Source organism: Convolutriloba macropyga, chromosome 6 (genome assembly GCF_964194025.1).
Source record: "Convolutriloba macropyga chromosome 6, txConMacr16.3, whole genome shotgun sequence".
Classification (NCBI taxonomy): Eukaryota; Metazoa; Xenacoelomorpha; order Acoela; family Convolutidae; genus Convolutriloba; species Convolutriloba macropyga.
In genome coordinates, this window is record NC_134473.1 from 23,372,652 (window position 1) to 23,386,461 (window position 13,810).

Here is a 13,810-nt window from a genome sequence, read left to right on the forward strand (position 1 = left end):
GCTTCAAAACTACTTGCTTTTTCGCTTCACTTCCTGTTTCGGCTTGACAAAAAACTATCACTTCAATTTGACATAGCCAGAAGAATTCCGGAAACAACTCGAGGTCGTAACCAGCAAAATAACTGGCTTTTCATACAGCTAATATCTCCAGGCAGAACGTATCAACGCAGAGAAAACAACAATTTTAAGTCAAAGAACAGAAAAAAAATGCGCTAAAATAAATTGCGCTAAAAACAGGAAAATTCAATTAAATTTTCACAAACAAAATTGTTTCCTGCAAAACACTAGTAATCTAACCACAAAATATCAGCCAAGCCTTAATGATCTGACAAGCATCTCCAAAGAAAAACGCAAAAAATAAGAAATTGTGTAAAATTTATTGAATTTTTTGTTTAATTTCAAAGAAAGTGACAATTTTGTCGCATTTAAACTTATATCCTTTGTAGTAGACAGAGCCTAGAGGCTTTAATTCAATAAAACAACACCGTGGGCCAAAAATAGAAGAAAAATCAGCCAAATAGCCGAAAAAACTAACTTAGCTCTAAATTCCCGTTATTTACAAAAATGGTTACAAACAAGCGGATTATTAATACTTTTGTCTACAATAGCCTGTTAGACATAAAAGCCAAAAAACCGAAAAAAACAGCTTCAAAGATTAGCGCGTGATTAAAAAATTACTCTTGGCAAAAAATTTTTTTCACACATTTCTCGCTTTTTCAAAAGAAGGTATGCACAAAAAATCACTCTTTTCACCGCTCTTCGAATTTGATTACTGAAATAACCCCAGACTTTATTCAGTCTGAACTTCCGTTTTCTTTGTTCGCTCACCTATCAAAACATAGCCGGAAGAAATCTGGAAACGATTCGAAGATCCCTTTGCAAAAAGCAAGCACCAAAGAAGAGAAAAGATTAACTTAATTGAAATAAAAAAAAAAAATTTAACTAAAGAGTAATTTTAAAAAAATCAAAATTTCCTGTACGTTTTCAATTTGTAAAAGTACAAAAATAATGGGAAAACAATATTTCAAGCAATCGAGACAATTCCCGCGCTCACATAAATTCTGACAAACCAAAATAAGCAAAAACATCTCTGATTTTGAACTAAAGCAAAAAACTAAATTAAAAATTTTAACATTTTTTTTTGCAATTTTCAGTCAAAGTTCAAAGAACAAAACTGCTTCGTACCGAGAAAAATGTAATTAAATTGTAATGAAAACTGCCCACGAGCATTAGGCATAAACAAAAATGAGCCAAAAATCGCAAAACTTATTAATACCGTAGAATTAGTTGAAAAACTTAACTCTTTAATTACTATAAACCCTCGAAACGCTATCAACACAACCTGCAAATTACAACATTAGTCTAAAATTAGCTTTTGGTCAACAGATTCCAAACAAAACAATAAAAAACAGCTTAAAAAAGCCTCAACTGCAAAACAAGGTGCTCATTTAACGAAACCTTCTTCACATCTACATTTCTCTGTCTGTTTCAAAAGAAGGTATAAACAAAAGAACCTCTCTCTCTCCCTTTTCTCCGCTCTTCAAATTTCTTCACTGAAACAAATTTTCAAACTTCGTTCACTCCCTGAACTTCCGGTTTTCACGCTTGCTCACTTATCAAGAAAAACAGCCGAAAGACTTCCGGAAACGACTCGAAATAGAAAATTCACTGCCCCAACTAACACAATGAACCTCCTGATTGATAATGCTAATCCAGGCAAAACAAATGGAAAAATAACTGACAACAAAAATGGAAAGAATCTGATAAAAAATTTCATTAAGAATTGCGGCTCCAAAACAACTACTGGCGAAAAGCTTTCGACACAGTTAAATCTCATTCAATATTCGAATAAAAATTGACAGAAGAGGCGATAAAATAGCTCATATAGAGAAAACCGGTGAAAAGAAAAAGAAATGAAGGATAGTGCCAAACAAATCGACAAAACATTTGAACAAAATCATCCACAAAATGTTGAAATGCGATTTCCAGCGAATCATTCGGCAAATAAATTTTATTAATTCAGGCACTTACCCACCCAACGCCTGGCAGAAACACATTAAACAACAAAAAATGCAAAAAACGAAAAAACCGAAAATTAAGAAATGTGTATTACTTATTTCAGTGAAGTGCCCTCACTGACATTCATTTGTCCAAAATTGAAGTAAATTTATTCAATTATCATAAAAAAATTGAAAGCAATGACGACTTTGTCGCTAAGGCAACAAAAACCATTAAAACAGTTAATGAGCTCCAGAAATACACAAAAGGCTTTATAAATATGAGGAATACAAAAAACTGCTGAAAAAGCGTACATGGCAAAATGGTTAACATAGCAGGCAGATTGCCAGAAAATAGCAGCAATAGCTTCGTAGATCGCTAGTCTCAAAAACAGTAAGACAGACCAAAAAAATAGTCTTTTCATTGAAGGCTCATTTTATATTTTGATATTAAATCTGTATAAGTTTTGGCTGCCTATATTAGCTGCTCTCAATTTAGAGTGGCACACACCCATTTGAACTTATCTCTTTGAATTAAAGTACAGAAAAGTCAGTTTCAGAGTGAGGAAGTCATTTTTTCAAAATGACGTAAGTCACGAATGAACAAAAATTTACTCACGCGAATGAACAAAAATCTCGCTCCACTAAGAGTTAAAAATGACGTCACGCACGCACTTCATTTGAAATTGCATGAACGAATGAACCAAAGTATTTGAAGTGGCTTTGACGTCATATGGCCGCAACAAAAATCTCGACAAATAAAAAAAACCGAGAGAAGGCCAATAATAGCCCCAGCTATCGCTGTGCGACTATTAAAAACAGCTCAAAATTGAATCTAAAACATCAATTTTTGATTCAGATGGTCGGAAAAGCGTCCAGGCTCAATATTAGTAGTTTGGGCAAACAATGAAAACATCCTGGGCTGAAAAATTGGAGTTTAAACTTAAAAACTGCTCTTAAAATGTCGCACGTGAACGGAAAATTTCGCTCGCTTAGCGCAAATTTTTCCACGCCTACTTTTCTCGCTCTCTCTCAAAATGTAGCATGAACAGAAAACCACTCTCACTTCTTTCAGCTCCTCAAAAACTTGACCTAAACACTTTCTTTTCAAGCATTTCACCTCCTGTTTCGAATACACTCCAGCAAAATTACCGATCAAAAAGAAGTCGCTTCGCCATTATTCCTCATCGGGTCGTAAAAACGCCTCGTAGAGTCGTAAAAAGACAGCACCCCAATACAATTCAAATTCTGAATTCAAAACAAAATAGGAGCGCAATAATAGCCTGCTAAGATGACAACGGCTATTAAAAACCAAGAGTATCTTAATATCGGTATGGTCAGCCTATATCTTTGCAGCTATATTAAATGGCCATGAAAAGAAAAACATAGCTGACAGATTGCCAGAAAATAGCCGCAATAGATTCGTAGATCGGCAGTCTAAAAAACAGCAAAAAAGACAGACCAAAAAAATTCGTCTTTTCATTGAAGGCTGATCTGTTATATTTTGATTAAAAATCTGTATAAGTTATTGCTGCCTCTATTAGCTGCTCTCGAATAACCTTCATTTAGAGTGACAAACACCCATTTGACCTTATCTCTTTGAATTAAAGTATATAAAAGTCAATTTCAAAGTGAGGAAGTCATTTTTGAGAGTGAGGTAAGTCAAGTGTGACCAAAAATTTAATCACGCGCATGAACAAAAAAACTCGCTCCACTAAGAGCGAAAAATGACGTCACACATGCAATTCAGTTGAAATTGCATGAACGAATGAACAAAAAGTGGCTGTGACGTCATATGGTCGTAACAAAAATCATGACGACGAAATAAAAAAACATAGCAGGACAAGTCCTGACGTACAATTCAAAGAATTTTCATTGACTAAACAGAAAACTAGACCTAGAACGGACTACGAATGGATTGGTAAAACCATTTAGAAAAAAATCCGATCCAAAAAAACGAAAAAACAGTAAAAATCAAAGTCAAATTGGCGCATGTGAACAAAAAACCACTACCGAGAAGGCCAATTTTTGTTCAAACACCGTTTTCTCACTCTACTTTAAATTTGGAGCGAAAACAATTCACGCCGCAAAACCACTCGCTTTTTCGCTCCACTTCCTGTTTCGGCGTGACCAAAATCACTACTCCAATTTGACTTCAAAAATCATGAAAATGTGTGAACAGATCTTAAAAAAAAAAAAAGAGCGCCCCAATACAATTCAAATTCTTTGAATTGTAAAAAAAACCAAGAGAAGGCCAATAATAGCCCCAGCTATCGCTGTGCGGCTATTAATAAACATCGGTCCTCTCGCAAGTTTGACGGAGAACAAGAAAATATATTTTTTTACTTCAGCAACGTAACCCCCACCTAAACATGAGCGTCTGGCGCCCTTCACGACCACTTGGCATGTCTTGCTTTTCCACTATGGCTCTGATCTGGGGCTCAAAGCCCATGTCCAGCATACGATCTGCCTCGTCCAGCACTAAGAACCTGTAACAAAAAGTTTCACAGAAATATATTTTGATAATGTTATGAAGGTGGATGTCATCCTGCTAATTTTTAACCTCTTGTAGAACGTGGTTTACTCTTAACGGTTTGCACAAAGTGTTACCGTCAACAAGATTCAACAAGACAAAGTACTTGTCGTTGATGAAAAATGTATACCTGCAGTGACGCAGCGAGACTTTTCCCCTCTCAAGCATGTCGACTAGTCTTCCTGGTGTCGCAACTAACAAATGGCACCCCCTCTCTAGATCTCTCAGTTGACCACCAATGTCAGCTCCTCCGTACGCTACGCATGGACGAGCGCGTGAGCGGTAGGAAAACTAAAACAAATTACAAAGCTCTAAAAATTATATCTGATTGGCAAACACAGGATAAAATGTTTTTTATCAAACTTTTTTTTCAAATTACTGTTCAAAAACAATCTCTTTTATTGGTGCCACTTTTAAACCAATTGCAACTTTTGCTCACCGTAGTACCTAAGATGAACAATTCAAGTTTGGGAGTTCCAAGAATAACACATTGAACCAAAGTTTGTTAAAATTTTGCGAGTTTTTACCGCTTCAAGGCAATTATTCGATATGCCAAGAATTAATCTTTATTATGTGCCGTGAAGTTTCACATTCATGCGGCGGATCAAGTCGGCTATTTTGTATCTCACCTTTTTAGCCTCCTCGAATGTCTGAAGAGCGAGTTCTCTGGTGGGGGCCAGCACCAGTCCCAAAGGGTATTGCATCCTTCTCTCGTACATACGCCCACCTCCCTGTAAAGAAATCAATAAACCTATGACAAATATTCTGTAATTCTCTACAACAGAAATTACTCTGTAAACCCGAAAATGTTATTTCAAAACAAAGGCTTAGTTGAGAGTCTGCAACAACATCGTTCATTATAACCTCAGATTTGAAAAGGTTGTATTCGATAACTAAAATCTTTGCTTTTTGATAACAGTTTAGTTTAGGCGGTTAACGGCTCGCAGCTCTGCGGTATAACGCCTCAGTATGTAACAACAATGCTATTCAAGAGGTGAATGACGTGAAGAAAGTAAATTCATACATCTCTAAGGTAACGGGTCAATCTATTTTGAAGAGCCATCAGTTCGCATGCCACCAGCACCAGCACATACTTAGCAGGCCCTATTTTAAACAAGAAGCAAATGGCCTACAAAGAATATTGCTCCATTCTTAAAGTTTACCAGCTCCATTCTCAAAATTATAAAAGTCAATCACACTGCCCCCCCCCCCCCAGGCTCACTCAGGTTTAAATGGAGACTAAAACAGTTTAGAATCAAAATCTTTGTATGAACCCAGCGTGTCCGGACAAAACAATATTGGACAAGGCAGTCCAAAATAGAAAATAATTCACAGAAAATAGTCCAAAAGGAAAACATCGCCGGCAGATTGCCGGAAAATAGCCACCGTTGGCGCGCTAGACGCATATCGGGATTGAAACAGAAAAGAAAACATACCCCGCAGATTGCCGGAAAATAGCCGCCATTGATTTCAATAAGCATGATTGGGATTGAAAGAATAGATATTGAAAAAAAAAGATTTTTGTACAAAAACATTTCTTAAGTCCGATTTATTTTGATGGCATTCGTAGTTGAAAATAGTTCTGTTTCTTAGAGAGAGGCTACAGGGGCCACTATCAATACCAATAAGCATTAGAGAAAGGTAACCAATACTTTTAGGAACGACGTTCAAATAGCGGGCATCTAAAATTGGGCTTTATGGGTTTATCCAGTTTCTATTTCTGACTTCCATTTTTATATTGACTCTGTTCATTTTGAATTGCTTTGCGAAGCAACTGATGTTCAAAATCACTTTTAGCAGAATGAGAGAAGAGAGAAACTAGCCTAGAGAAGTCAAAAAGATTTCACGCAAAATGTTGAAAAAGCGGCAAAATGAGGTAAGGCGAAACATTTTTTTGTTCGACGAAGTAAAAAACATAGCAGGACAAGTCCTGACGTACAATTCAAAAAATTTTCATTGACTAAACAAAAAACCATACCTGGAATCAACTATGAATGGATTGGAAAAACCATTTAGAACAAAATCCGATCCAAAAAATAGAAAAAACAGTAAAAATCAGAGTGAAATTGCCGCATGTGAACAAAAAACCACTACCGAGAAACCGAATTTTTGTTCAAACACCGTTTTCTCACTCTACTTTAAAATTAGAGCGAAAAAAATCACGCCGCAAAACCACTCGCTTTTTCGCTCCACTTCCTGTTTCGGCGTGACCAAAATCACTACTCCAATTTGACTTCAAAAATCTTGAAAATATGAACAGATCTCAAAAAAAAGACAGCGCCCCAATACAATTCAAATTCTTTGAATTGTAAAAAAATAGGAGCGCTATAATAACCGGCTGAGAAGATGAGGGCGGCTATTAAACAGAAGAGATTGAAATTGACAAAAAATTTTCCTAAGTTTCAAAAATTGTTCTAATTCAGTGTGCAGTTTCAGTTAGATTCTAAACCTATACTTATTTCAGCTTCTAAACTGACGGGTATTAAGCTTAATACTAATATCAGGTTGCAATCGCTCTAATGAACTTTGAAAACCTAATGCACTATGACTTGACGACCGGGCTTTATCGGTTTATCCCATTTCTTTTGATTTTGCTTGTTTGACATTGACCGTATTCACTACATTGCGTAATTCAATCCGTGAAAGAAATTAGAATCCATTAACACTGAGTGAGTGAGGTAAGTCAGAAGTGAAAATCGTGACTTATGTAAAACGAAAAACGTGATCAAAAGGTAAAGCGAATTAAAAAAGGAGAGCGCCTAAATAATAGACGTTTGAAAGGCTGACGGCGGCTATTAATAACCAAAAAATACTTAACTGATAGTAATGCGCAATTAACCTTTATCATTAATGCCGTAAACTCTTGGTTGAACTTTTACTGGCTCAACTATTTGGCTTAATCGCCGATTGTTCGAGCTATCGTCCCATTAGTCTGCTAAGTTCAATTGATAAATTGTTTCGGATAGGGTCTATTAAGGCGTAAGGCTCAAAGAGAATTTAATGCCCTCCAGGTGTCCGCTGTTTATCCAATTTTTGAGGACGTAAAGTCAAAAGGGTCAGACAAAAAATAGGTCAAGCAAAAATCTCATGAAAAAAGATTACAGGAGTAATATAAACTTCGTTTGAGAGCGATTAAATACATACATCTTAATGCACAGATCAAATCAGTTATAAAAAATTGCACAGATTTTTTGGTTTATAGGTGTCCCTATTTTTAGAGCCTATGTTTTTCACGTAATGGGCGTTCGCCGAAAGCACCATACTATATTCAGTAAGCATTTATGGAACCGTTTACAAGCCCACCACAGAAATTTTTTTTTTGCAAAAATGAATAATTAGAGCAACTAATTTTAGGTAAAGACGTAATAGAATCTCCAATATAGAAGGGCCAGGGTTTTGTTTTCTCTTCACTGAACTATTCCTAAAACTTAGAGGTCACTTAAGTGCTGAAACATTAAATTCTGTTCATGAAAGCCAGAAAGTCAAACCCGTTGAGATCACAAGGGCCTATTGAACATCAGTGACCTTGAAACCAAAAATGAAGAACGATTTCCGCAAAATAGATTAGTTAAGGCTTTCAATTTTATCAATGAAAATAAGCGACTCCATTCAAACGCTTGTCTGGTGCAGTTGCTCTATTAATATCAATTTTCATAAAAGGCCCTCAAGGTAAAATAAAACTTTTGTCTCAGCTGCAGCGCTCTTGGTAATACTTCGTAAGTTAATTCTAAATACAATAATTTTCGGGACCATTTTGAGTGGTACTAATTTATGTTTTCATTCGACTATTTTATCAGTTCTCAGTGAAACACATCTGTAAAACCATCTATCGGACATCTTGAGTGTTTGTAAGATGAAAATCGACATCTATTTGCGATCTGCAGTTCCAAGTAACACAATCTGAACATTGCCGACACTGACAGAAAATAGTCGCAATAGCTTCGTAGATCGGCAGTCTCAAAAAGATCACAAAAGAAACAGACCAAAAACTTTTATTAAATGCTCAGATTTTGATTAAAAATCTGTCCAACTTATTGCTGCCTCTAGTAGCTGCTCTCAAATAACCTTCAATTAGAGTGGTACACACTCACTTGATCTTATCTCTCTGAATTAAAGTGAAGAAAAGTCAATTTTAGAGTGGGGTAAGCCAAGTGTGACCAAAAAAATCATGAATAAAAAACCCGCTTCACAAAGAGTGAAAAATGACGTCACGAACGCAATTCGGTTGAAATTGAATGAACGAATGAATAAAAGGCAGATTATAGAATTCGTTGTGACGTCATATGGTCGTAAAATCTTGACGGACGAAATAAAAAATATAGCCGGCAGAGTTCCGGAAAAGACGAAGTCATATCCTCCGAAAAAACTAGCTTTTCAAATAGCTAATATCTCCTTGCAGAATGCATCAAGGCGGCGAAAACAAAAAGTCTTAAGTCAAAGAACAAAAGAAATTTTGCCAGAAGAAACTAACAAAAAATTAGGAAAATTCAGTTCATTTTCCATGCACTACAACTGCATATACAAAAAAAAAACCATTGTTTCATGCAATGAAAACAAGTCATCCAACAGAATATCAGCTAAGCCTTAATGAGCTCTCAAAAAACTATTTTTTAAAACGAGAAATTGTGTAAAACTTTTCAATTTTTTGTCAAGCTGCATAGAAAGAGACAACTTTGTAGCAAAGGAAACTTGCATCCTTTACAGTAAATAGAGCCCACAAACACGGGACTTGCTTCAATTGTCGAAAAACAAAATGTATCCAAAATCAGACAAAATCAGCAAAATAGTTGTTAAACCTTTAATTTAATACAACAAAAAGGCAAAAGAAACAGAATACAATTCAAGGAAAAAATCGTTTAAAATCAAACTAAGGCCCTAATAAAATCAGGGAAAGTAATTATCTGTCAAAAAATAATAAACCTTGATAAAAATCAAGATAGTGAAATCTTCACAACCATTTCATTGCCTCAAGAGACTATCCAGTATCCCTTTTTCAAGCTTTAAATAATTTCACTGTCTCATCCGACTAGAAAAAAATAATATTTATCAAAAAATTGCAAAAAAATTTGAGCAATTAAAATATTGATAACCATTCCATTAACTCTAGAAACTAAGCGACAGCTAATAACTGCAGAAAACTATATGCGACAAATATGCGATAGGAATTTTTTCCATTATGAGGTTCGACTCTGCAACTTCTAGTTTTCTAGCCTTGTTAGAAATTAAATCAAAGAAAAATCTGAAAAGCGCAAAATTTAAAAGCCAAGTTTTTGGATTTCGCAGTGCAAAAACTATACAAACGCATTTTTCGTCTCTCCAGTTCTGTCATTTAACCCATCTGCAAGTCTTAAAAAATTTCGTGGGCCAGTAATAATTGTTGAACTCAAAAGGACAAAAATATTCGAAAAGTTTTAAACAATTGCAAATTTCAGCAAAATCTTGCAAACATGTGATATTAAAATCTTCAAAACCATTTGATTGTCTCAAAAGACTATCCAGTATCCCCTCTTTAAACAAAAAGTCTTAAGTCAAAGAACAAAAGAAATTTTGCCAGAAGAAACTAACAAAAAATTAGGAAAATTCAGTTCATTTTCCATGCACTACAACTGCATATACAAAAAAACCGTTGTTTCATGCAATGAAAACAAGTCATCCAACAGAATATCAGCTAAGCCTTAATGAGCCCTCAAAAAACTATTTTTTAAAACGAGAAATTGTGTAAAACTTTTCAATTTTTTGTCAAGCTGCATAGAAAGAGACAACTTTGTAGCAAAGGAAACTTGCATCCTTTACAGTAAATAGAGCCCACAAACACGGGACTTACTTCAATTGTCGAAAAACAAAATGTATCCAAAATCACAGACAAAATCAGCAAAATAGTTGTTAAACCTTTAATTTAATACAACAAAAAGTCAAAAGAAACAGAATACAATTCAAGGAAAAAATCGTTTAAAATCAAACTAAGGCCCTAATAAAATCAGGGAAAGTAATTATCTGTCAAAATGTTAAGAAGGCATTTCAAGTAAATTCTTAGTGCCGCACTGTCAAATGAAATCAATTAACATAACCGACTAACGTCGGGCAAATTGCTGTCAAACTAGCGGCGAGCGGTTGGCTTCTTCAGCAGCTAATCACGGTTTGGTGAGGCTAGCATTACCTTGATTCGAATCTGCAACTTTTACTTTTCTAGCATTGTTAGTAAATAAATCGATTAAAACTGATAATAAAAATTTGCAAAATATTGCAAAATTTAAAAAAAAACTTCCCGATTTCGCAGTGAAAAAAATCAAAACTATTTTGTCTCTGGAGTTAAGTCAAATAACCCATCTGCAAGACTTGAAAAGCTTCGTTGGCCAGTATTGATTGTTTAACTCGAAAAGGACACAAACATTCAAAAAATACAAAACGTTGATAAAAATCAAGATAGTGAAATCTTCACAACCATTTCATTGCCTCAAGAGACTATCCAGTATCCCTTTTTCAAGCTTTAAATAATTTCACTGTCTCATCCGACTAGAAAAAAATATTTATCAAAAAAATGCAAAAAAATTTGAGCAATTAAAATATTGATAACCATTGCATTAACTCTAGAAACTAAGCGACAGCTAATAACTGCAGAAAACTATATGCGACAAATATGCGATAGGAATTTTTTCCATTATGAGGTTCGACTCTGCAACTTCTAGTTTTCTAGCCTTGTTAGAAATTAAATCAAAGAAAAATCTGAAAAGCGCAAAATTTAAAAGCCAAGTTTTTCGATTTCGCAGTGCAAAAACTATACAAACGCATTTTTCGTCTCTCCAGTTCTGTCATTTAACCCATCTGCAAGTCTTAAAAAATTTCGTGGGCCAGTAATAATTGTTGAACTCAAAAGGACAAAAATATTCGAAAAGTTTTAAACAATTGCAAATTTCAGCAAAATCTTGCAAACATGTGATATTAAAATCTTCAAAACCATTTGATTGTCTCAAAAGACTATCCAGTATCCCCTCTTTAAGCTTTCAATAATTTCACTGTCTCATAAACATCCATAAACTTGGAACATAAAAATTTTCGGAAAATTCGAAAAAATAAAATTTTATCAAAAAATTGGTAAAGCTGGAATCATTTAAATATTGATAACCAATGCATTAAATCAAGAAACTATGCAAAAGCTTGTCATCAGGCCTTGGAGGAGGTTCCTAGGTCCCTGTTGCCGGCAAAATGATACAAAATTCAAGAAGATTCAAAAAACTTGAAATTGCCAATATATTTTTTTAATTGTCGATATTGAAATTTTGAACATTCCATTACATCTAAATCATATGCAGTAGCCTATTATCAAAACCTAGAGGAGGTTCCTGTGCCTTTAAGGATGGAAAAACCTAAAAAAAGACAAAATTCAAAAAAATTTGAAATTTCAAATTTTAAAAAAAAACTGCTAAAATTTGTGATATTTAAAAGTTGAAAATTTAGCAATCGCCAATAAACAAATTTCCAGTAACTCATTAACAAACCTTAATGGAGGTTTTCTGGCTCCTGATGTTGAAAAACGTGAATAATGATTGTAAATGTTAAATTGAAAAAAATTGCAAGTTTTGTCAAACTGCTAAAACTCGTGATGTCAAAATGTTGAAAATCATTCTGTTACCATTAGAAACTATGCAATATCCATCATCAAACCTTAGAGGAGATTACTTGGCTGCGTGGGCTGGAAAAATCAAAAGATATTTCAAAAACCTTGAAGAAAATTGCAAATTTTATTTTAAAAAATTGCTAGAAATCGTGATATTAAAAAATTGAAAACTACTCCATGGCCAATAACATTTTTAGGTGATTTATTGTCAAACCCTTTAGGAGATTTTCTCGTCCCTGGGTCTGGGAAGAATGTCAACAAATGGCAAAAAAATGCAAAATTTGTCAAAAAAAACGCTAAAATTCGTGGTGTTAAAAAGCTGAAAACCATTCCATTACCACTAGAAATTATGCAGTAATCTATTGTCAAACATTAGAGGAGGTTCCTTGACACCTAGGGCTGATAAAACTCAAAAAATGATGAAAATATTCAAGCTTGAAAACAATTGTGAGAATTAGTATAAATTTGCGGTTTTTGTTTGATTACCGAAGAAAATAGCTCTAAAAAATGGTCACAAAAAGTACTTATGTCTTGCAAGAGACCTTTATCAACTTCCAGCAGCCTCAATTTTAGCCTGCTACAACAAAATTTGAAACATGTTGAAAACAAAAAAAATACATGACCTAAACATGGCCTTTTAACCTCCTAAACATGACCTTTTAACTCCTATACATGACCTTTTAAACTTAAATTACGGCCTTGCCACTAGCATCACCACACTTAGCACAAGAAGGACTACTAAACGCGGCTTAGAGCCTTCAGTGAAACTTCATACCCACTGGGCGCTTCCTGTTTATCCCATTTTTAAGGACGCAAACTCAATGCATCGGACGAAAAATTGGTCAAGCGAAAATAAAAACATAAAAACAGACCAACAGGACTAATATAATGGCGACAAACTTCACTTGAGAGCAATTAATAATCATAATAATCTGAGAAAAAGGCAAAGATCATTATTTTTTAACAACTGCTAAAATCGAAGCTGATCAAAACTACAGGATTCAGGAAAATGATAGACTGATACATGCTAGAACGCGCAGAAAAGGGCAAACAAAAACACATAAAACAGACTGGATCTTGATTTTAAAAAAGTAGAAAAATAATTACAGTTCCTTATTTCAAAATTTTTTAGCTATACTCATGTATAGATTAAAATGTAGAAAAATAGTTCAAAGATTGGAAACAAAAAATATTTTGCAAAAAAAATAGTCAAAGTTTTTCAAGATTGACTTAGGAAAAAAACTTTGCAAAATTTCAAAAACTGAACATATATCACTCAATTATTAGTAATAGAAATTTAGGAACCACGACAGTGTATAAAAAGATTTTTTCTAGTACTTAAATCCAAAAATCAAACGAAAAACAGAAAATTTAGACAAAAAACTGCCAAAAACGGGCAAGCATGTGTACATTTCTATAAAACAAAATTACCTCACGTTATAGATAGTTATTTAATGCATGGAGTATCAAAGGTCAAATGCCATATGCATTGATTTTTGAAAATTTTGAAAATCCGCTTTAAGATCCAAAAATGAGGAAATTAATTTAAAAAAGCCAAAAATGAATATAAAAATTGGGAAATATGTGCTCATTTAGAATTTAAAACGCATTATTAGACTCACAAAACACTGGTATGATAAAAAAAAACGCATGATCAAAAAAATT

At 34.2% G+C, this 13,810-nt stretch overlaps 2 protein-coding genes across 3 annotated transcripts in view; one reads left to right on the forward strand and one right to left on the reverse strand.

Annotated features, from left to right (window-relative positions):
* LOC142341263 (uncharacterized) overlaps positions 1-13,810 on the forward strand; it is a 336,105-nt gene that overhangs the window by 189,444 nt on the left and 132,851 nt on the right. The window lies entirely within an intron of this gene.
* The window catches only part of LOC142341579 (putative ATP-dependent RNA helicase Pl10), a 68,766-nt gene that overhangs the window by 30,216 nt on the left and 24,740 nt on the right, over positions 1-13,810 (reverse strand). For both annotated transcript variants that reach the window (XM_075392629.1, XM_075392628.1), the window contains exons 6-8: positions 5,160-5,261; positions 4,661-4,821; positions 4,364-4,486 (exon numbers count right to left, since the gene is read on the reverse strand). In XM_075392629.1, coding sequence (XP_075248744.1) covers positions 4,364-4,486; positions 4,661-4,821; positions 5,160-5,261 — 386 coding nt within the window. The remainder of the gene's footprint in view (positions 1-4,363; positions 4,487-4,660; positions 4,822-5,159; positions 5,262-13,810) is intronic.